The sequence below is a fragment of the Trichomycterus rosablanca genome, chromosome 20, assembly GCF_030014385.1.
Source record: "Trichomycterus rosablanca isolate fTriRos1 chromosome 20, fTriRos1.hap1, whole genome shotgun sequence".
Lineage (NCBI taxonomy): Eukaryota > Metazoa > Chordata > Actinopteri > Siluriformes > Trichomycteridae > Trichomycterus > Trichomycterus rosablanca.
This window is the reverse complement of record NC_086007.1, coordinates 11,419,952-11,445,504: the sequence shown is the minus strand read 5'-3', so window position 1 is coordinate 11,445,504 and position 25,553 is coordinate 11,419,952. Positions and strand designations below refer to the sequence as shown.

The 25,553-nt window shown below is 37.2% G+C and overlaps 1 protein-coding gene across 1 annotated transcript; it reads right to left on the bottom strand.

Moving 5' to 3' along the window:
• Positions 1-445: 445 nt before the first annotated feature.
• wdr62 (WD repeat domain 62) lies at positions 446-24,398 on the bottom strand. Its single transcript, XM_063016334.1, has 31 exons — positions 24,152-24,398; positions 22,613-22,704; positions 22,470-22,532; positions 22,218-22,275; positions 21,140-21,310; positions 20,823-20,960; positions 19,760-19,942; positions 16,714-16,874; positions 15,309-15,483; positions 15,057-15,200; positions 14,799-14,959; positions 14,502-14,593; positions 13,984-14,109; positions 12,644-12,714; positions 12,415-12,536; positions 11,604-11,679; positions 11,217-11,328; positions 11,053-11,116; positions 10,107-10,232; positions 9,874-10,004; positions 9,729-9,790; positions 9,097-9,399; positions 8,864-8,991; positions 8,328-8,443; positions 7,263-7,385; positions 6,315-6,426; positions 5,535-5,616; positions 4,836-4,911; positions 2,993-3,730; positions 2,165-2,250; positions 446-1,513 (listed from the first exon to the last, which is right to left on the bottom strand). The coding sequence occupies exons 1-31, from the start codon at positions 24,278-24,280 to the stop codon at positions 1,259-1,261; spliced, it is 4,476 nt and encodes a 1,491-aa protein (XP_062872404.1). The 5' UTR covers positions 24,281-24,398; the 3' UTR covers positions 446-1,258.
• Positions 24,399-25,553: the final 1,155 nt, after the last annotated feature.

Sequence of the window (25,553 nt, the reverse complement as noted above, 5' to 3'; positions counted from 1 at the left end):
TAAAACACAGTTGACCAGGGTATCTCTAACTGGGCAGGAATTTGATAAACTGACTTGACATTAAAATGCACACAACAAATTTTTGTGCACATTTTAGCCTACACTGCTCTACAGGTACATTTTATGTTTTTATTGTGATTATACAGTAGATAGAATAATTTAATCATAAAACATAAAGATTACACATTTGTATTATTGTGTTTTGTATTTAATAAGTAGACTAAACAATTTGTCTAAAAAAAATTATGGTTAAAAATATGAATAAAAAATGAACTGAATAAAGTAAGAGATCTTAAGAGCAGCATTTTTGTCTCAGTCGTACATTGACCGGTCTTTAATTTATAGATTACCAACCTCAACCAGAACCACAACTGCACTCTCAGCAGTTCAACTTCAATAAGTAAACCTTGGTAGACTACAGCGAAAACACAAAGTACCCAAAAGGTTAAAATCAGACCCTTTAATATCACAATAAAATAAAAATAAAAAATATATTTTTACACGTATGTTTACAAAAGACCAAGAAAAACTGACAGTGGAGAAATATAAAATTTATCATGAAGAAACATCTGCAACACTTAAAGGTCAGTCTGTAGAGGGACACATGACCAATTCAATGGCATTTGTGCAACACCGTCCTCAACACAGTGACAACAGAAAGCAGAACATGTGGTTGTGACTGGGTGGCATCACCAACGTGGTTTGAAAACAAAGAGGACGAAAACTAAGAACTTTAATAACTTGTAGAAAGTGATGGTAATCTCCCACTGAGCTTTTCACTCAAGCAATACTGTTTCAGGTTTATACACACAGACACACACACACAGACAGACAGACAGACAGACAGAATATAGCCAACAAACAAGTATGATGCTCTGGTTGAACACTGTCTCCTTGAGGAAAACATTTCAGTCAAATAAAAAAAGTGCAAAAGAATAAACAAAATATTTTTTTTAACTGAAGCGTTTAACCGTACAATGATCATTTATTACCACAAAGATGGTAATTAGTAATAGTTTGTGGAAATGCTGTCAACGTTCATCCAATGCATAAACACTGAATTTTTGTAATACTAAATCACAACTAATTCAAACAAAAAAATCTAGAAAATGGCATTAAAGGTGCTGAAAATGGCATTAAAGATGCCTATGTGTAAAAATGTATATATTTATTTAAACAGACAAGGTGGTCAGCACTGACCATGATATCATAATTCATTACAACACACACAAACAGAAAACCTTTACCACGTGTAAATCTAACTATGGTCCGTTCTCTTTTCAGCCATGCGCAACAGTAGCAACTCTGAGTACCTCTCCAAAAGTGCCATGGCACGGTCATCTCTGAGCTGCCGCCCGGGAGAGTCTTCTGAAATTTTGGGAACTGGAGGAACATCAGAGTTTGGTTCCTGTGGACAGAGTGAATGAAGCTCATGCAGAATCCCGCCAAAGGCCTCCTGCAGAATGCTCTTCATCTGCACCTGCTGTTCTGACAGCTCATCAATTCTCTGCAACTACACAGAAACAAAAGGGCACAGTCACACACTTTTATTGAACTACAATGATGTTATAACATTTTTTGATGTAATAACAAGCACTGCAATGTATTAATGACCAAACTACCCAGATATTCTTGCACTGCTTTGTTTATCCTTGTTATAAATTGCAGGACAAGTTTCATCCATCATTTGTTAACTCTTCCACATTACAAAGTTATGTGAAAGAGTTATAGACAAATAGCATGACCAGAGCTTGTTTAGCATTTAGAATGTGGATTCTATACCGAGTCAGTATCTAGCAGTTTAAAAAAAAAACTGAATATTAACTAAAGCAGGCATAGACTGTGGGGGTAGGCCAATAGGTCATGTATGCTGGTCTACGCAAGTTGCCGCCAGCCCTCAGCCCTCAGTCAGTGAGGGTGCCATGCATGACGCAAAGGAATACCAATAGGAAAATGAAAATGACCAAAGTGGAAATAAGGGAAGCAAATTTAAAAGTAGAATTACTTCTGCTAGAGGCTATATTTAAAGTTACCTGTTATATTTGCTCATCACATCTCAAGTAAACTACATTGCAATAAATTTGATATAAAGAACCGTGAACTACAAAAAAAAAAGGTAAAAACTGGGCTTGTAGATGTAAATGAGGACAGAGGTTGAACTCACCTTGCTATAAAAACTGGCAGCTTTCTGCATGGTAAGTTGTAGCACATTTACAGTGTCCATACACGTCTGCAAATTCATAGTCTCATCTATAGATGAAAAATGCATTGTGTTAGATATATTATAATAGCATTCTTTTTTTCTGTCACTTATTTTAGCAAGAGAAATATTACAAGCTCAACCATCAAGTAATATTAAATCCAAAGTATATTTATAATAAAAACACTTTTTCCCCAATCCCCCCGTCTAGTTGTATTCAATCCCCGATTGCATTTTGCTTTCACTACTGCTACAACCCTCCACCACTGACCAAGAAGCTTGCATGATGCGATTTAATATGGAGATTCGTATCGCACACAGAGAGTGACACACTGATCCCCGTTATCCCCTGTCTTTGTGCAGGCACCATCAAAGATTAGCCAGCAGAGGTCATAATTGCAGCAGTTATGAGGAATCCCCTCCGGCAATCCCACCCATGGACAAGCCAATCATTGTCCGTATAGGCACCTAGACAGAGCTGAGAATCAAACTCATGAGTTCGAGATATGTGATAGTGTGTTTATCACTTGCCACCCAAGAAACCCAATGATATGAATTTAAATTTATTTTAATATATTTCTATATGCTAAGGTTATCTGTATACAGAAAATAAAAGTAACAAGATAAATCATGAAACTACCACACAATTAAAAGCCATTTTTGGCTTTTAACAGCATTCACAATATGTTAAGTATCATAGGGATGATGGTGAATCATGAAATTCTAAACAGCATTATAAAGGCCTATAGAGAAAAAGTGACTAGGATGTAATTTAATGTTAAAATACCAAACCTGAGTCAACAGGAGTTGTTTCTGTTGCTAAGGGCTTTGCTATAACTGATACTTCTGTGTTGCACTTTGCCACTGATTTATTTCCCACACTCTTCCTTTGGATTTGACAAGAAGTCTTCTTTCCTGAAGCTTTCAGAGGTCCAGATGAGAGCCTGTTGGAGGACTTGGGTGTCAGATTTTTCTCAATATGACTGATTCGTTTTCGGCTCTCCTTTCCTAGCGACTTCATCTCGGTCGGACTAACCAAAGTCTGTTTACAAACAGGGTCCATGTGCTCCAGTTGGCTTCTTAAAGCTTTAAGGGTAGCAGTTGGCAAACTGGCAGAGCAAGCGGAAGACAAGTCCAAGTGGAGTGTGGCACGACCACTGGGATTACCCAGAGCAGGGCATGTCTGTGTAGGGGTTGGCTTTGAAGGAAGTGAAGAAAGTGTGTCTGATGAAGGAGGCTGTGGAAGTGGAAGGTTTTCCTTACTCTTTTGAGGCATTGTAGAACTCTGATTTGGCAATGAGGCTTTCCTGAGCACCTTACTTTCAAAGCTGTCTTCCTGTCCTGACCACACTTTTGGATTCTCATCCATTGAGCTAGTCTTGACGTTGGTGTCGTTATCCATGCCACTCTGGCTGGAGAGTTTTTCAGAACCCAAAGCAGATGAAGAAACTTTATTCGAGGTGGTGCAGCCAAGTTTGGGGACAGATGTGTCTGGATCACTGGTGTCATTTTCTTGTGAAATCACAGTTTCTGTAATTTAAGAAAATGACAAGGCATTTATTCATAAAAGACAAAATCAAATGTATAAAAAATATAAAAAGCAGCTCATTTGTTTAAAAAAAACTGCACTGATTGTCTTACCACATACAGCCGGGTCACAAATTGCTGAAAATGACGAAATTGACTTAAATACCAAACTAAGACCAAATGTATGTTTATTTGTCTTTGATCAAAATATTTGGAACCTTCAGTATCTCCACATTCTGTCTTTTATGTGAGCATGCAGTAAGCTTTGCAAACTTCAGAACTTGCAATGATCTTTTATTGATAATGTAATCGAAAATCATTGGGTTTATTTGCATGATTTTGCTAAATTTATTTTGGCCACCTGCTCTTGCCTGCAAAAAGTAATGTAGACCAATTACATAAGAGGTTTAAAAGTAGCTGAAAGTTCATTTTTTTTACGAACTGGAAATTCAAAATTTTTTTAATTAATAGTTATTATTGTCAATTTAAAAAATAAAAGAAGGTTCTTGGGTGGTGCAGCTGTCTATGCTGAAAAGCTGTGCTGTACTTGGGGAACCAGATATGATTAGATTGGAAGGAAAAGCTTTTTCTGGTATTGTGTGGATGTCACAATGAAATGTCCAGATTTAGCTTATTGGCCAATCACATTAAATTCTCCTTCAACATGACATTTTGAGTGATCTGATTTTTGTACTGATTCGTCTAACGCTTGTTAAAACTTTTCCTCATTATTAGTCTGACAATAGCTCTTGTGGCACATGTCTGGGGACAATCTGTGGTTTGGTAAACATTTTATTCTAAATGTATGGGTTGTTTAAAAAAAAAAAAAAAAAAAAAATCTTAAAACAACCCTTAAGCTGAGAATGTCTGATCTCTCCTTTACCATAGCTGCTACTCCTTATATGAAATCTTGCCAAACAATGGCAACAACTTTGTAATATGTACATATAATACACAGAGAGACACACACTTCTGTTACAGGGACTAGCTATTTTTCCTGTATTGTATCTAAATTTAAAGCAGATTAAAGCACTCAAACTATATTACACAACAAATCAAAAGTGTACGAATACTTGTTCTCCCACTAGATTTAAGAACTGGACCTTACCGCATTTTGGCTCTTTTTTCTGATCATTTATGTTGCCATTTAGGTCACAGGCCTCAGAAGAAAGATTTGAATTATCCTTGAAAATGAGAAGAGAGAGATAATAAAAAATAGAAAGATTACTTTGTGAAATCTATTAGTAGCAAATAATTCAAGTCTTGCTGAGTCAACCAACAGTAACTGTGACAGCCATTATCTTTTAATACATACATGAGACTTTTGAGCTACATTTTCTATATTTTTAAAAATATTTTCATATCCCTTTTACTGTCTTTCATGTGGTTGCTGACAACAGGAACAAAAACTGAGAACAGCTTTTTCCCTAAAGAGTAAAGCTCAGATATTCAAATATTCTAATGAACTACACACTAATTTTGCACTCTTCATTTCCCAGACTGAGACTGTGCTATCATGCACTGTTTATATTTTGTAGCTACACAATAATTTCCACTTGGAAAACTATTGTGAAGTAGCTAACTTACTCACAGGAATAATGAAAACACAGCAAGAACTTTATAGAAAAACAGTTTTGATGCAAGTTAGAATTCTTTTTTCAAACATTTAAGTGTTACTATGGACTTGGTAAATCCAATGTAAGATATTCTATTTTATTAATACATCACAACATATCTAAAGCTGCTCGTTTGGTTTTAATTGCTCTCTTTGTTTGTAATAGCTTGTAATAGTTTTCTTCAGGCTTACAGTGCTGCTGTTGGACTCATCTGGAATACTAGGCAAACAACCTCCAGTTTTTCCGAGTGCACCGCTTCCTGCCACTGTACCTCTGTAAATAGGAAGACAAAAACTTAAATTTTTCATTAATTATGCAAAAAGGTTTAAATCTTAAGTCAAACGTTAAAAACGAAAGTGACAGGTGACAGAACATTTATTACATCATACAATATACAGTCTTATAATGATCCAATAGGTAAATATAAGCCATTACAAAAAACACTACCAAAAATAGGGTTGGTTGAGTGAATTTGGTTTTGGGACTTGGAAAATTCATGTTTATAGGATCTCAATTTCTTGATAAAGCCAAGTGTTGCCATTATTCTGCAACAACTGTTACTCAAAGAAATTTTTGTGTCATGCTAAGCAGTTTCAATTAAATACACATTAGTCTTCATAAAAGGGCCAGTGATAGCTCAGTGGTTAAGGTACTGGACTAGTAAACAGAAGGTTGCCGGTTCAAGCCCCGCCACCACCAAGTTGCCACTGTTGGGTCCCTGAGCAAGGCCCTTAACCCTCAATTGCTCATTGTGTTCCGCTCACTGTGTAAATCGCTTTAGATAAAAGCGTCTGCTAAATGCTGAAAATGTAAATGAAAATGTAATGTAAATAAAATTTGGATCAGATAAAATATTTTAAGGTAATTCTAAAACTTATCTGGAGACAGTTCTATATTTATTGCTACAGATTTTACACACTAGTCATTTAGGTTACCACAGCTACATGAACATGTGTGTGAAGTATACACACCGAATGCGGCTCTGGAAACGTGAGAGGAAGCGGGTAGATAGGCTCAGTCTAGGGTTGAGGAAGTTGCTTTCGTTGGTAGGCTGCAGACTGCTCAGATCTGTGTTGAACTTTTCTATGAAACAGTAACAGTGTAGGATTACAAGAGTATTTGCTTTTCTTACAGAAGTATTAATTATCAATTATCTTATTAGGATTTTAACGTCATGTTTTACACTTAGTTTACATGTATGAAAGGACAGGTAGTTTGGTTATACATGATTCATCAGATTAAATTCAAAGTCAGACACAGACAATTTTTCTAGCTCCAATTCACCTAACTGACAAGTCTTTGGACAGTGGTAGGAAACTGGAGCTCCTGGAGGTAACCCATGGAGGGAGAATATGCAAACTCCACACAGCTCCACCAGGTAATCCAACTTAGGATCCAGCCACCCACTTGCAGTAAAAAAGTTCACAGTACTTGAATAAGCTGTACAGTGGATTCAGCCCCTTGACTTTTTTTGTTTAGTTTGTTTTGTGGGTCTGATTATGCATCCTGCTTACATTAACTGAGATGTGTCTAAAACTTAACTGGAGCCCACCTGTTGGGGGAAAAAAAAGCTTGGAAGGTTGTCATGAAGAATGGGATAAACTGCCCAAATCCAAGTGTGAAAACCTTGCAGAGACATATCCAAGAGGACTTGCAGCTGTAATTGCTGCCAAATGGGCTTGTAAAAAGTATAAAAGTCTGAGTTACACATTTTAATTTTTTATTTATTTTAGAAAACATCTGCATTCTCTGTAGCTGCTTGCTAAAGATCGAGATCGAGTTGGAGAAAAACCAAAACTTATATGTTAAAATCAAAGTGTCAGTTTGCCAAGTTAATGCTCATATTGTAAAATCTGTAACAAACCTGCAAAGACATCACTCCCAAAATATGTATATAGTATAAATAAACACAGAAGTACCAATAGTTCCCACTGCTAGTGTGTCAAAGTGTTGGCGTAGTAGGTTGGCAGGCTCGTCATCCTCATCTTCCTCCACTCCAGAACTACCATTGGAGCTCACCTGACTAAGTGAGTCAGTGTCCTCTAAAAATGTTTACACAAGTGAGTACATTTGGCAGACTTTATATTCACAACATAGCAAAAACTATGTGTAAACTCCTTCCAACTGCACACCCATCTCTAGCATGCATAAAATCAAGCATACTGCTATGTAACCTTCATGGACAAACATTGGTAGTACAATACTAAATAGCTTAGGGACATAATAGCTTTAAATCATTTTAAAGGGCTGTCATGCTAGACAATAGCACTATGTTTTGCTATAAACACTTTTATTAATAGCAAGTTCCTAACAACCCATAGCAGCAACATAAGTACAATAACTGTTAGTCTGGAGCCTAATGGATTACTTTTATGGCTAAAAACGCAATCATAAAATCGACATGCACAATTCCAAGTGATGGCCAGAGTTGTGTAAATCACACTTCCATTAGCGATTTATTAAAATCTAACTCCACAACATATAATCATATTTCATGTATGTGTGTGTTTTCATCTTTGTGGCAACAACATGACAATGTTTCCAGGAACAATGTGAAGTCCTTTAAGAATCATGATCCAAAATCTAGTGAAAAGCCCTTAATTCTAAATAGGAATCATCCCTATAAAATGCAGGATCAAGTGCACTAAAAACATTTAAAACTAATTTAAAGCCTGCTCAGAACTATTCCAGAGCTGACATGTTATACATGTGTTAATACATTCCAGAACATATCCGACAACCAAAACCCCTACCAATACTACGCAATAAAACGAGTTGTCATTTACTGCCAAATATGTGACATGAATCTAAGATTATAAAACTAAAAACAAACAAATAAAAAATGATATAGATATCTAATATTTTTTATACTTCAAGTGGACTGAAATTCATCTAAATATTCTTGAAAAGCTGGATGTATGAACCAACCTGATACAATAACTGGGACCACAAGTAAGGAAACAAATGTAGGTTTGTTAACTTACGTTCCTGGGCCTGGTCACTGTGCACCTGGTCACTTTCTGCTGAGCAGGCACTATCAGGACTCAGCTCCTCTTCATTGTCAGTTTCAACATCCTCACAAAGTGCCTTAACAAAATCTCTAAAGCAAAAACATAGGACAAATACATGCAGCTTCAGAATAATTGCCTTTCTTAAATGGGGTAAAATAATTCGCCATTATTTTCTGCTTCATAGTGGTATTAATGTAAAGTGAAAGTGGCCAAATTCCTTTAGTCCCTTAAGTTTTTTTGGTTTTAAAAAGAAAATTCTGGAATACAAAATACCATAGGGAGTTCAGAAAAATTCTGCTGGCTAACTACTACTAAGAGGAAAGGTTCGAATCCCGAGTGGTGTTTTTGGAAGGGGGGGGGGGGGGGGGGGGGGTGTTAAAGATGTGTTGCTGCATTGTGCCCAGTAATTCCAGGGTTACATCTATTAACAAGGATGTAAATCATTCTGGGGGTTTAAGCTCAAAATGCAAAATATTATTTTTTTTCTTTTAATATATGAAGGTGCTTACCCATCTCCCACGATGGACAGAGCAGTGCTGTTTGCTGGGTACAGAATATAGTCGGTAGTCTCTGAGTGCTTATCATCGTCCAGCTGCAGGTCTGTGTCTTGAAGCACAGAACTGAACTGTTCAGACACCTAGCACAAACAATTACCACATGTGCTGTATAAACACACTCATACTTCATATCTGAGGTCTACTCTATTCCAACCCTATTACAATTTAAACAAAGTGTAACTTACCTCTACACTACACACATTCCCCTCTTCATCTAGAGCATCGCCCTCATCTTCTACATCTAGCAGACTGTCGAGACTCTGTGGGTGAAAGTCCACATCATCTTGTGCCTGATGGTCTTCTTCACATTCATCTTCATCCTCCTCCTCTGCTTTGCAGGGAGTGTGAGAAAGGGCGAGCTGGAGGCTCCTGGTCTCCAGTACTGAATGAATAGCTAATGAATCAGCATGTGCAGCCCATCGCCCCTGTGGCTGGTACTGAGGAACTTTGAGTGGATCCAAAGTGCTACCTTTGCCAACACCAGCACCCTATAGCCCACACAGGTAAACCAGGATTTATTTAACATACATACAGAAATGTCATTCAAAAGCAATACATAGGCTACCATGCAAGAAAGATGGTTGTTAATTTACATGGACATTTCCTCTGGAGTAAAGTTTTATGGTAAAATAAAACAAAGATTGACCAAAAGTATGTTTAAAAAGATAAACACTGAGACAAAATATAAATGAGAAATTCAGGTCATCACTTAATAACCTGCACTAATATTCATTCTTCTGTTCATTCTAACAATATTAGAACATAGTAATCATAATGTTTTTCCAACCACTTTTGAGGTTTAAATTCCAAGACATACCAGTCTGCGAGCCCACATAGGCAGCCGTCCGTTGGTCTGTGGCATCATTAGATCCAGACCATCTAAAGAAAAACAGTTTAGATCCAGTTAAAGCACACTGGATGCACACTGAAGTGTCCTCAGAGCAACACTTGTATCTACTTACCTACAGTGACGTCTAGCCTGGCTGGAGTCTTGGGATCTTCCTCAGCCTCTTCAGGCTGAACCAACATGCTGTTTGTTTCACACCCTGGCTGACCCCCTCTACTCAATGGTTTAGCAATGTAAGTCTCTCTTCTATAAATAATAACAATAGAAAAAAACAACAAAGAGTTAGGACGGTTTGCTAAAAATATTTTATATTTTAAGCTATTTACACTGTATGACTGTTCATTGTACCTGATGGCTTGTTGTTTGCAAGGTACTCTGTTTAAGTTCCTTATCCCTGCTCTCCGTTTCCTCTCTGCTAACTTCTTCCTCATGGAGTTAGTCATCTGAGAGCACAGCCGCCACACAAACACACAGCTGGCACACACACAAAGTTTGTCACGCCACATACATTTAAACATGTGAACGGAATAGTCACTGCAAATTTCCAACCCTGAGTGAATTTTCCAAAGTGTGGGGGGCATTAAACACATTTTCAGAGCATTTAACTGTCTCCCATTTTACTGAAAATGAAAATTCTGTTGATATTTTGATCCACTGTTAAAATAAGCATAAAATTAAGAATAAAGCCAGAATGTGACCTGTAAATGGCACAGTGTCTGTAAAAACCATCTGTTCTGGGTTGCAACACTGCTGTCTCTAGACACAACAGAACAAGGACTAACAAGTTCTCACGTCTTTTCTATAGATATTATTACATTTAACAGACACTTTTATCCAAAGTGACTTACAATTGGCCCTTTTATGACCTTTGGGTCGATGCTAAGATGGTTATTTTTGTTTTGAAAAATCTCTTTCCTGTGCTAAAAATAAGTTTGCATGAAGAACTGTTATTTCCTTTACATGTCATTGGGCTATGCCTTGTTTAAAATGTAACTGTGTGAGGAGGTTACTATTTTTACTGTCTTTAAGTAAGAAAAAATTACTTAGATTTAAAACATTAAAAATATCGGATATTTCCATCAATTCCCATGTTAACATTCAACAAGCACATTCGGATGTAAATGTTCAAGTGAGTTGGTAACAACTTAACTGTGACCATTGCTTTTTTTAAGACATTTTTAAACTATTTTGTGCCTGTTTTTGTTGCCTGTTATCACTGACATCAGGATTTTATCACGTTACCAGGTAACCAACACTCAAACTCCAGATAATGTCAAAGATAAAAACTGCATACCTGTCACCACAAACAGTAATTAGATGCCTGCAATCTGCACTGAACTTAATACCAGTCACGATTTCTGCAGAGAGGAAGGGAGGGGGGAACCACAAAAGCTTGAAAATCGAGTAAAAACCACAACATGTGCTGAATGCATGACACAGACAGTAAACAATAAATACCAGAATGTCCAGATAGAACTGCCACACATTCCCCAGTATCATATTCAAAAATACAGATGCTCTTGTCTGAGCAGCTAGTGGCCAAGAACATTCCAGAAGGATCCAGCTGAACCTAGGAGCAAATATATGAAGTGCTTAATCAATTAATAAAGAATGTGTTTGTTGTTTTATTTCAAGTATTTAAAATTCATTTTAGGTTAGAATACAGTTTGTTAGGACCAACATGCATAAGATGCAAGTACAAATGACCTCAGCCTACCAAACACCAAAATAAAACAGTAGACCGAATTAAAGAACTTTAAAAAAAAAAAAAAAAAAAAAAAAAAAAAAAAAAAAAAAAAAAACCTGTGTTACATTTACTGTAGAACCACTTGCCCCCTTACTTACCTTTAGCAATGTTCCATCATCAGTCAAAGAACCCTTAAAGCACTTTTTCATCTTCCCACTTTTCACATTGTAGACTCTGAAAAGAACAAAAAGACAAACGGAAAGACATTTTCAGAATGTTTTGTATCTCTTTGGCTTGCTCTGACCATAATATTTAGAAGCACAACAATAATAGTATGTCCATCATCAGCTTTTGGTTACTTTCCAACTACATACACTATAACATTACATTTAATTAGGGCTGTTGTGAGAAATAATAGAAAATGACCTGATTTTTAGACCAGCTCTCAGGCTAATCACTGCATGTGTTCCAACGACTGCATCTTTTTAGTATTTCAGTACAAATTACTAAATTACATTTAACTAAAAGTAATTTATTTTTCTATTACACTGAATAAAAAAAAAATGAATAGATCTAGTGTCTATATTTTAAAACTTTGAACATAACCCTATTAGCAACAACTTACTATTAAAAAGCCAACTGTTTACTACAAGCAACTGCTAAAATTAAATCAGATTACTTTTTTTTTTTTGCATGATCATACTAGCTCCACTGCTTGCACCACCCCTGACCAAAGCCATAGCCCTGATTTCCCCGCCACTTATGCAGATGCTTCGACCAGCCAGCAGAGGTCGCATTTGCAGCAGCAATATGGACGCAGTTGATATCAACAAATTACTTTTGGACTTATTCATGTAAAAGCTGAGGTTTTAGCATCATTTACACACTAGTAAACACACTGACTGGATTATTGTGCAAAACTACATCTAAACAATCTTACTCATTTGTACATTGAACACATTTACATACCTAATGTTGCGGTCTTGGCAGGCAATGGCTGTGTGTACGAGTGTAGCATCCAGGTCCATGTCATACAAAGTACTTTTCTCCACCACATGATGTGACCTTGAAAAAGCCAGGCTCTCAGAGGACTGCAAGAGTTCACCCAGGCACACATATAAAATAAGTAAAGGTCATCTTAAATCATGTGTCAAACACTACAAAACCTTGCTCCCAATGATAAGTGTGGCACACTAACCTTTTCAGAAGAGCGGAAGTATATGCTTTTGTCAGCACCACAGCTCACCATGCACACCTTTGGACCCAGACCTACAATTAAAAAAAAATTCCTAGTGTGAACAATCCACCATCCTTAAGGTGGTGCTTCCACCACACACAAAAATACTCAGTTTTGGGTAAAACAATTTTTTAATATGATGTTATTTCTCAGGGCCTAAATAAGAATTGTTTATTTTACAACAAATTCTATAAATAAATAACTTGAGAAAAACAGGTGGGGAACAAGTAAGTGTACAGTCTACCTTCACATTTTTATAAAAAATGTAATTAGCAAGGTATTACTCAAGGTTATTTAATAATCAAGAATTGACTACCTCTATAAAAGCTTCTGCCAATTTGTTGTTCTGGAGCATTTAAGTGTGTGTTTACATCATTTAGGATAGTTGTTTGTAGGATAAACCTAGGAGCTTTTTCTCATGACCTACAGGCCTTTACAAGCTCAAGAAATGTTAATGTTTATGACAGCACAATAAACAATAAGTATGACTTTTCTTGGAAAGACAACCAGGAAAAAGTCCTTTTTCTCCAAAAAGAATACATCAGAACAACTTAAATTGCAAAGGGAACCACAAAAGGTATTGAACAATATCCTTTGGTCTGATGAGACCACAGTGAAATGTTTGGTTAACTAACTAAACACAGCATATCTCCACAGACAACTCATTAACTGTCAAGCATGATGAAGGGGTGGTAATATGGGCTTGTTTTACAGTCACATAACCTGGTAAACTCGCAGTAATTGAGACAACCATAAACTCCAACATATCTGTCTGGCAGATTAAGCTGGGCTGATTTTTTGTCAGGCAACAGGACTAGAAATTTATGAATACCTTCAAAGTAATGTGTGAATAGATTTAAAAAAATAATAATAATAAAAAATAAAAAAAAGTGAAGAACAATTAAATAATCAATGTGCTGAAATGACCAAGACAAAGTGCAGACCTCAACACAATTGAGATGACCCATGAACAAATGCCTTTATTATGTAACTGATTACATATTAAAATCTTGTGTGTGTTCTTGCTTACATTACATTTATGGCATTTAGAAAACACTTTTATTCAAAGCAAAATGATTACGACTGAAAATAATGAAAGCAATTGAGGATTAAGGGCCACATGTCGAAGGCTAACACTGGCAACTTGACCACTGAGCTACCTCTGTACAACTTTTGCTACAGAAACTGGTCAATACCATACAACTGTTTTTAGGCCCTGATGAAACACAGGCATGAAGGTAAGTGTAGTTTTAACATTATTCTAATAATGTGTAAATATTTGAGGATAGCCTTGAACTGACCTGTAAATTTCATGGCAGTTACAGATGCTGAATGGTCATACACAGTCTGCACAAGATTGTAGTTATCGTCCATGTTAAAAATGTGTATCAGGCGATCACGTCCAGCTGAGGCCAGCAGATGCAGACCTAAGAAAAAAACATGTAGGTTAGGTTAATAAACACACCAATGGGGAAAAAAACAAGTAATTCTTATTTTAAGGCTGGGAAATCTGTGATTCTGACTTTTTTACCCTGAATGGCGTACTAATTAATATTTATAATAAATTCATGACAAATCATGACAAATCCTAAATCTCTTGAAGAAACCTTAATGCCTTTCAACTAAAACAATAAATGCTCTAACAAATGCGGGTGACTTTCGGATCTGGCATATTCATATCAAGATCACATGACATTTTCATTGACCACAGGTGAAGTTCAGTTTAGTTTAACATTTTCCCCCATGAGAGGGTGTTTCTAACTCTATTTGAAACTATTTGAATAGACTAAATATGCCTGGACATACACAAATATCTTACCTGTCTCAGTGGGAGAGAAAGCCAGACACAAAATCTCAGAGTCGTGTGCCTCAATTCGCAGGAGCTCATTCATGAACTGAAGTCCAAAGATCCTTCAAACAAGAAATGAATAAAAATGCAAGATAGTGTGTTTTAATTTGATTATTTTAAAGGGTACATATTACTATTAGAAATGTATTCTATTATTTATAAGATTTAAGATTCAGAAAGTAGTGAAGCACATGTTTAGAGCATTGAATTATTTATAAACACATAGATCCTACCAAACAATACCGTTTTAATCTATGTGTTTCTCACCGCAGGTTTCCACTCCGATCCCCAGCTGCAAGATGCTGACCATCTGGACTGATTCCCATTACCCTGATTCCAAACTTTCCATCTTGGTTTCCCTCTGCTCTCTCTGGCAGAGCTTTGAGGTGCTGAGTGTCCTCATCAACATATACGATTTTCACCAAGTCCTTCAGTACACACACAAAAATCCCAACAGTAAAACCCTCCTAATAACTATCTGTGCACTATTTTTGGAACCATAATGTATGGCCTGGATGTACTAACCTGGCTGTAAAGGTTGTGGTGAATGTCAGTGCTTTGGCTTTGCTGAAAATCACTGTTCCAGAGGCGAATGGTGTTATCAGATGAACAAGTAAAGAAAGAACCAGGAAACAAAGCTGCATTTGAATCCTCCAACTCTGGGTAGGTCTAAAATAAAGGTTATAAAAGCAACATTGTCAACTTCTCATTAACCAATAGTGTATCCTAAATGAATAGACAATCAAAGTTTGAAAGAAATAAAAAAATGAAACATACCTCAACACTCCAGACACAAGCACTGTGGTAAAGGGAGGAGTAGACCTTCTCTACATTGTTGACGTCATGCACATCCCAAACATACACACTGTGGTCATTGTATACACATGTCAGGTAGCCAGTCACGGGGTCATGTGTCAGAGCCAGGGTATCTGGATACTCAGGTTCTGAATCACTATGAGAGAATTTGACATAACAAAGACACAGAAATATCAAATAGATGTTTGTTTAATTCTTCTTTTAATGCATTTTCTAACGATTTTTAGCATGTCCAATTTTTACCCAATTGCGTTATGCTTCCTCTCTATTGGCACTGACCCCCACCCTGATTAAGAAGGGCAAACTGACATGCCCCCTCCGACACGTGAGCAGTACTGCATCTTTTCACCTGCAGGAGGCGAATTCTCATGCCAATCAGCCTTGTGCATGGAGAGCCACACCCTGATCAGCATTATTCCTCATCCCTGTGCAGACGCCATCAGTCAGTCAGTAGAGGTCGTAATTGCATCAGTTATGAGGTCCCTATCCGTCTCTTTATCTGGATGAACAACAGCCAAACGTTGTTCATTTAGCCACCCAGCCCAGCGGGATGGCAGAGCTGAGATTCGATACAATATATTCGAAATCCCAGCTATGGTGTGCTAGCGTATTTTACCGCTGCGCCACCTGAACATGTTTGTTTAATTCTTAATGCCATGTCAGTTGCTATGACTATCGTCATGGCTGAATAATGGACTCCGTCAGTGGTTAGAGTGTTTGTGTGACGAGGGGGTTAGAGTTTAATTGTTTTTTTTCAAAACTTATATTGTGTTTTTAAGTTAACTTATAAGTGCTAGTGCTTCTAATAACGTAAGCAGTTTTTTTGGAGGGGGACGGATGAGGATAAGAGTTCCTTGTAGTTGTTTGTATGGTAGAATTTTATTCTGGTGTTATTCATCTATTGGAATGAATAGATGATGTGTTTGACAGAATTTCTTAATCAACAGAGGGGGCAAGTGGGGGCCTGGACTTCTTTTAGCAGGTAGGTATGAGTGAATTTGGTGTGCCCTATGCGGCATTTTGTGTAGATAATTTGTTCCCACCGTTTTCATGGGGTATTGAGCTCTATCTGTTTTTATGGTAGGGTGGATCTCGAGTTTGTTGGTGATATTAAGTTTTCCATTCTTTTTGCCAAGCTGCTGTGGTGTATGCTTTTATAATTTGTCAGAGATCGTATGGCAGGTAGGGGCATTGTTGGTTCGGGGATGTTACGGCTTGCTTTTAAATAGATATCAAATTTCAAAGCTAAGAAAAACTAACATACTGTGGTGACAGTTGTGGTCAATGTCTCTGACAAAGCTGACAATGATAGCTTTTTAATGTTTAGAATCAGTGTAAAAAAAAAAAATATATATATATATCTTACCCAGACTGCATGGCCTGTGAGACATCCACTCCTAAACAGTGGGGCAGGTGCAGTGTGGTTATGTACTGCAGGTTTTGTGGGCTAAAAACCCTCACTCTACCGTCTGCACAGCCACAGAAAATAAGGGCTTCGCTCACAGAGAGACAGCATGCTGAGGACATCTGAAACGCATTCAGAAAGGTCGATATGTTTTGAGACATTCCTAGCAATCACGTGCAACACTATTTATTACCAAAGCAAAAAGCAAAGCAAAGCTTCTACTTCAACAAGTCCCAGATTAAAGCCAGAGCAATTTTCATCCATTTTCATTCGCAATTTGCCACAAGCAAAAAATCATGCCATGTCTTTGAAATGAATGTTTTCAGAAAGGTAATACCATCCATTTCAGTCCTCTTAACAGCAATGCAATGCCATCTTTTCCACATCCTTTCTTGTAACAAACAGCACACCGCTTAGCTTTAAATGCAAACCACAGTGTTCTTGTTTTTGCTAATCTTTTTAGCATGACGTTTACTCAGTGTACCACCTCGTTACGAAACAGCAGACACACAACTGCAGTTACTTACTAATCACTTGAACAGAAAGCCTGGAGTGCAGGTGTATTATTTAACCACGTGGTCTTCACAGGGCGACACAAATTCAAATTTAGGTGGCTCGTTATCAGTTGATTGTACAGTTATTCTACAGCAAATTTCATCCATTGTGACAGCAGGTAGTTTATAACCACACACAAGCAATTTCTGCTGTGTTCTATATATTAGCATTCTATATACTAAATGGTGAGAAATTACACAATTAATAATTTGACATTCTACATAGTACATATAGTACATTAGTGGGCAGTTTGGGACACAGCATGTGTACATCACATCATCAAGCTGTAAATTTAAAAGGCATTGGACTGGCTAATTAATTTCAATTTTTTAAACTCTTAGCTCCTGTCCTGTGTGTGGGTAATGTACCTACATTCTTGGAATGCAAATGTACTCAATTTCTTTTAACTAATAACCAACTGCCATTAGTCGACGACCAACCAATAACAAACAAGCTCAAAATATCCCATTAATATATAAATAAAATAAAAAACATCATCGAGTTTCATGTCAACAAGTGTTCATTCATTATTGATTACAGTGTAACATAGCAAATGTGGCAGTAATGCAAACACTAAGAAAACTTAAAAAAAAAAAAAAAAAAAAAAAAAAAAAAAAAAAGTTCTGCATGGAGAACATAAATTTTACTCAGTCAGTAGTGAACTATACATACTAAACAAAATTAAGATGCATCCTTTAATTAAAATATTGCACATTAGCATTATACTGGGACATGATGCAAAACATTCACATTGTTAAAAAAATGCCTACACAGATCCACTTGTTATTAACTTGCATCCATTCTGACACCGAACAGCTTAAATGTTTGTGCTTTTATTGCCTAATAGTTCCAACATTCATTATCTAAATATCATCAATGCATAAAAAAGTGCTGTTGTTTGGATTGAAATGTCAGAAAGTGCTAATACACCAGGCTAGCACAGCACAGTGAGGTTGAGTCAGGGTGCATATCAAATCTGCACTGTTTTTTGAACAGACTGTAGCTTTGCTCTCAAGTAGAATCAAGCACCAGCTGTTGGAAATGACTTTCAGAACATGCCAACAATTGTAATCCTAAACTAAAAACATAAGCCATAGCAATGTCTTAGTATAGTTTTAATATGCACCAGGGCTCTAGAGTGCGACCAATTTGGTCGCACATGCGACCTAATTTCTCAATGGTGCGACTAAAAAAAATCTCATGTCGCACCGGTGCGACCAGGCATCCGAGGGAAAAAAAAAACAACAGACACACATTAGGCCAATATCATGGTCTAAACCAATCAGAGATAGTGAAGGGCGGGACAATATTGTAGCGGTGATATGTGAGCGACATTCAGCTCAACCAATCAGAATGCAGCACCAGGTTTATACACGTGCGTTCGGACGTTCTGCCGTAAGTTTAGTTTTGTATATGAGACTCGCCGGATGTTCCAGAATGGAAGTTCGGGTTCTGGAGCTCGGCGGTGTAAAGTGTTGTAACGTTCACTTAAGTCCTGACTAAACAGTTAAAGTGACTCTACCCTGTCGTGTGCCTTTATTCCCACACCTCCACCACCGCACAGCAAAAGACCCGCAGCATCCCCACCGGACAGCGGCTAGGTGAGCCGACCCTCTACAGTAGCAAGGGGCTAATGCTAGCGGTAAAGTGCCGAGATAGTGAAAGTAAAAACACGACAATATTTTCGTTAAGTAAAATATAAAAATAACTAAAAGACCAAAATATATTAGAATACATGTAGTCAAAATACACAGTGAGTGCACCGCAAGCGATTTTGGGAATCTGTGTAAAAGATTCAGTAAAGCCGATAATATAATGCACTGCATTTAAGATTACACTCTAACACACACACAAACATATACATATAATTTTAAATATACACACACATATAAATAGATATACACACATACATACACATTTACTCTATTATTTTTATAATTTTTATAAGTGTGCTATAATTAGTTTGTAATACTATAATTAACTGTAAAGAAGACAGTGGCCGGCAATAGTATATTTGTGACTGGTTCTAATACATTTCGAATTGAAAGGCTGAAAAAGCCCAATGCATCTATAAAACACATTACATGCCGCGATAAATGCACTGCCCGAGTGTCCCCCTCTCCCCACTGCCCTGGTCAGGCAGCAGCAAACAGATCATCAGACGAGGCCATGTTGACCAGATTGTTAGTTATTTCCAAGTCAATATTGCCTGTATGGACAGTGATTTAAAAAAAAAAAAAAAAAAAAAAAAGTGAACCTGTAAAACTGCGGTGTTAAATGCGATGCGGTCGAAAATTTGGGTGCACCTAACTTTTGTGCTGGTGCACCTAAGAAAAAAAGTTAGGTGCACCAGTGCAACCAGTGCAAAACGTTAGTCTAGAGCCCTGTGCACTGCAGCAAGTTAAAGAGTTAATTACAAGCTACTAAAACTTTTTTCTGCAACGTTACTTACTTTAAGGTCAACCCATAAATCCAGCTGTCGGTTGCTGTTGAATTGGCACAGCAGACCAGTACGGGTGATACAGTAGGTGCTGCTAGACATGGTGCCACGACCACATGCCAAATCACAGAACTCACTGTTCTGGTGTTCTCCTAGTAACCCTGATCGACCAATCAGGGGCACTGTGCTGTTCACCTGCAACACAGTACACACAAAAAAAGAATATAATATCATAAATACATACTGACTTTGTAATGCACATAGAAATGCATAGGAAAAAAGTGCCATGTAAATGGCTATTAATTAAAATTCATAAATACCTAAGAAATTAAAAGAAATGTTGTCATTCAAAAAAAAGCTAAAACTCTAAATGCAAGGTTGTCTAATGATGCAATTCAAAATCAGCAAGTGGCAGACTTGAGATAACATGAACAATGTATAATTAATCATGCCAGTTTTACATCACCCCACCTATTAAGTAATTCCTAGAGCTGACACAGTAACCATAAACACATGATAAAGCCACAAAATATCATTTACTTTTATAATGGTCAGTGTGACAATTTTATTAATTATTTGTTGTTACTGTTTTAGCCATTTTTTAAGAAATAAAGTATGGGTGAAGTTCTTTTTATACAAAAGTACTCTCATCATCAATGTTACATTACTTTAAATGGCAACTTTTATATTGCTCTCTAACAAATTCTAGCTACTGCCTCATCATTGTGCTTGATACGCTTTAAAAACCAAGCATGTTGGCTAAAAACACCTAAACTAATTAGACTCTGTTGACCAGACGTACTGAGGATGTACTGACGTGTTGTCCCACACTGCCCAACAGCCAGTGGTTAGGGTCATGTAATGCCAAGTGCTTTCTGTATTGGTGAGCCAAGCTGTCGGACTGACCAGACAACATTAAATAATTATAACTGACTGTGGAATGACAAAAGATGTTGAATTATGTGTTCTTGCAAATTAAAAGACCATGACCTACCAGTCCAACGCAAGTAATTTACAAAGCCAAAAATAACAGCAATAAATCGTGACCAAATGCCATCAATGTTCTTTATCTTACCCGTCTCTCCTTGGACGCATCCAGGTACCAGAACTTAACATGCCTGTTTCCAGCAGTGACAAAGTAGCTACTGTCCTCAGAAAAGGATACAGCAAGCACTCGACTGGACACTTTATTGGATGCAATAACAGTCCCTCTCTGCAATGAAGAAAAATAGTATAATTACATTTCTAATAAATAAAGTTTACACACACAATAGCTTTATTGTTATAAGCTATTATTTTGTGCAAAGTCACTTACAAATAGAATTCATGTAGCTGCTGCCAAGTTAACCAAAAACATGCCATTAATGTTATTATCATAAGACTATTACTCACCTTCCACTCCCATACACTAACGGTCCTGTCATGCTGGTATCCTACAGACACAATGTAGGTGCCATTGGTAGAAAAAGCAACACAGGCAACTCCATACTTGTGACACTGAACCTCTGCTACCTGTGTGCGTTCTGCCACATCCCAAACTCTTACACAGGGCATGTGTCCACTCTGACATGAGACAAAAAAATGTAAATATAGGAAGCAAATGCATTTAAAAACACACCTGGGTGCCAAAACAGTAAAGACTTATATTACTAAGAAAATACTTTTTTTTTTTAGTTGGCAAGGCAACACATTTCACTAGCAGACATTGACTAACATAGAACACACAAGTGTAATACAGAAAACATAATAAAACATGTTGATAAACAAATGGTGTGGTGTTAAAATTATCATTGGAAAGAGACCACGTATCTTAAATCACTTGTTGGACAGCTAAGCTGAACTAATAAAGTAATATCAATAATAAAATGAAGACTCGACTAATTTAGAAACATTCACAGCAATATACACTCACCAAGCAACTCACATAATAATTCATTAATACATTCATATTACAAAAAAATACACTTCTGGGGAACATTGGCTAAACCCAAAGCTGCATTAATCTTTTATACAGAAAATAAAATTCCAAAAGAGTTTTTGGAAGATTTTGCACCCAGATTAGTTTGAGTTTTACAAAAATCCACCACATACAAGACAATAAGGTGAATCCCATGTTTACACCCCTACACTCTCGGCCCCCAACAATTCACTGCACCAATGATTGGTTATTTAAACCATTGCTATTCAAACCATGCTTTGGGTTTGGCCTATTTTTTACTTTTGCTCAGAACCACATGACTAGATAAGTGTACCTAATAAAATATTCAGTGAGTGTACACCAGATACAATAGAAAGAAAACGGCTACAACACAATTAATGAAATGTTTAATTAGGTAATTGAACATGAGCAAATTTAGTTTCAAATCTGGTGACCAGAATACATACATATATCTCACATTTATTATATAATATTGGCAGCAGCAAAACCAATGATCAAAATGGTAATAAAAGCTTAATTTCAAAAACTTACCTCACCAGTGACCAAATACTTCCCATTCTGTGAGAACGCTAAAGCACTAAAGGTTTTTCTAAATAATAAAAAGAGAAAAAACCTGGGGTCACAAATCAATAAAATGTAGCAAACATTACCACATACATTTAACAAGAAATATGCAGATGTTTAACAACCAAAAATCACCTCTTTGGCTTTGCAGTCAAATGCATAAACAGCTTGAAAAGGCTAAGATCTAGAACCCAGGTGTCCTATATTTTCATAACATACCTTGATGCATTAAAGATGTGACTTTGTTTGTTTGTCTTTGGATTAAGAAGCACGATAACACATCTGGAATAGAAAAATACAATATATGTTACACAATGTTCATTTCAATACATAAACATATGCAATGTGAGTAAAGAACCTACCCTGCAGGGTATGCAACAGTGCCTGTATGGGGGTCACAGGCCAAACCACTGCTGCTGGATGTGGTGATGCCCAGCACTTTCTCCAGAACAACCTACAATAATAAATAAAAATGAACCAGCAGGTCCAGATTAGGGAATGCTAAATTACCAACTTGGAAAAGAAATTGGAAAATGCAGGAGTGAGTTTTGACTTAAAAGCTAAATTGTACACCCCTGTAATACTGGATCGAATACTGTAAGGGCATCATTAACAGTTTCCTAAACTTGTTACATACAACCCCAAATCAGAAAAAGCTGGGACAGTATGGCAAATGCTAATAAAATACAAATGCAGTGTTCCTTACATTTACTTTCACTTTTATTTGATTGCAGACAGTTTGAACCTGAGATATTTCATGTTTTGTCAAGCAACTTCATTTCATTTGTTAATATACCTCCATTTCTGCATTTCAGGCCTGCGACACATTCCAAAAAAAAGTTGGGACGGGGCCAATTTAGGGCTAGTAATGAGGTGAAAAAACTAAAAAAATGATGTGATTCCAAACAGGTCATTGTAATCATGGTTTGGTACAAAAGCAGCATCCAGAAAAAGGCTTTGATGAGCAAAGATGATCCGAGGATCTCCAGTTTGTCAAGAAATGCATGAGAAAATTATTGAAATGCTTAAAAACAATGAACCTCAATAAAACATTTGAAGGGATTTGCATATTTCTCCCTCTACAGTGAATAATTTCATTAAACGATTCAATGAATCGAGAGGAATTTCAGTGTGTTAAGGCCAAGGGCGCAATCTTAAGCTGAACGCCCGTGATCTTCCATCCCTCAGACGCCACTGCATCAAGAACCGCCACTCAACAATAGCTGATATAACCACATCGGTGAGGGATTACTTTGGCAAACCTTGGTCAAACACTACAATACAGTTACATGCACAAATGCCACTTAAAACTTTACAGTGCACATCTTAAGACGTGTTTGCAAGAAAGAATGGGACAAAATAAAAGCTGAAACACTAAATCACTTGTTATTCTTGGTGCCAAAACGTCTTTTAAGTGTGATGAAAAGGAATGGCAACATTACAAAGTGATAAATGCTTTACTGTCCCAACTTGTTTTGGAATGTGTTGCAGGTCTGAAATGCAGGAATGGATGTTTATTAATAAAGAAAAATAAGGGTGACCAGACAAAACATGAAATATCTCAGGTTCATCCTGTCTGCAATCAAATAAAAGTCAAAGTAAAAGTAAGTAGTAAAGGATATTTGCATTTTTCATGCTGTCCCAACTTTTTCTGATTTGGGGTTGTAGTTTATAGCATGAAGTGGTTTGGGACGCGTCTTTAGTGTGATAGGACGGACTGCATACAAACTGTTTGGAGATCAGTGCAAAAGATTTGAGTTGAAAACGGGTATGAGAAACTGGCGTAAAACAGGTGGGAAAACATTAAATTTAGACCGTTAGACATGTCAATGGCGCACCGCTTATTATAGTTTTAATAAACATAACAGACCAAACAACCAACTGTGAGCATTTGTACATACCCGACTGTGAATGTCCCTCTTGTTACTTTGTCGACTGTTTCGTCGTACATTACTGCTGTTAGTTTTTTTAATGCGGGAGGTAAAAGAGTTAGCGTTTGTTCCTCCACAAAGCACAGAAGCTTCCGCCATGGCGTATGTAGACAAAAACAAACAAGTCTGTACTTCAACTCGTTCAGTTCTGCCAACTATAAGTTTCTTTCTGTCTGTTCAAGCCACGGTTAGTAAGTTTGCTAATAATACGAGTAATTAAATAGTTATTTGGTTGTTCACAATATCACATGTAACAACAATACACATCATATTCAAGTCAGAAAAAGTATGGCGAGACTCGGCCTTACACTTCTAATAACAAACACTGGCAGAACTAAACTAAATCGCTGCAACGACATTTGATAGGGCGGTACATAGTTTCAAACACAGGCCGCGTTTCAATCCAACAATAATATATCATGTACACTTCCGTTATCCCCTTCATTTAGGTGCATGAATTAAAAACTGCCCACCCTTTAAAAACCCTCCCTAGTAGAAGTGCCTAAGAGTAGTGAGGACTGTGTTATTAGTATTGCTGTTTTTTTTTCTTCTCCATCACAAAACAAAGTAAAGTTTTGTTGTCGCCACCTAGAGGACAACGTTAGTAGCAACTCTGATACAGATTTGAAAATTCATTTATTTGTTCATTTATTGTTTGTTTGTTTGTTTATTAAGATTTTAACGTCGTGTTTTACACTTTGGTTACATTCATGACAGGAACGGTAGTTACTCATTACACAAGGTTAATCAGTTCGCAAGGTTATATCGAACACAGTCATGGACAATTTTGTATCTCCAGTTCACCTCACTTGCATGTCTTTGGACTGTGGGAGGAAACCGGAGCACCCGGAGTAAACCCACGCAGGCATGGGGAGAACATGCAGACTCCACACAGAAAGGACCCGGATCGCCCTACCTGGGGATCGAACCCAGGACCTTCTTGCTGTTACCCACTTAGCCACCGTGCCGCCCTGTTCATTTATTCATTGTCTTTTTTTTACCACCGCAATCCTGGTCAGGGTTGCGGTGCGTCTGATTAAGTGGGCGAAAGACAGGAAGCACTCCAGATAGATTTCCAGTCCATTACATAGTAATCTAGGACCTGAGTTAAATCCTTACTTTCAATGACTGTGAAGAGTTTTGTATGTTCTCCATCCCTGTTTGAGTGCAACTTTCCAACGCCTCCCAAAAACATACAGAGGGTACACTGACTACACCTACGCCCCTAAGTGATCAAATGGGAAGTGAGTGTGGTCTCCTGTGTTGGATTAATGCCTCGGCCAAAGTGTAGCCAATTAGTGTCTTTTAAGTATCTTTGTGGGGTGCCAGATTCACCACAAACCTGACCAGGAATACACAGTTAATGAAAGAA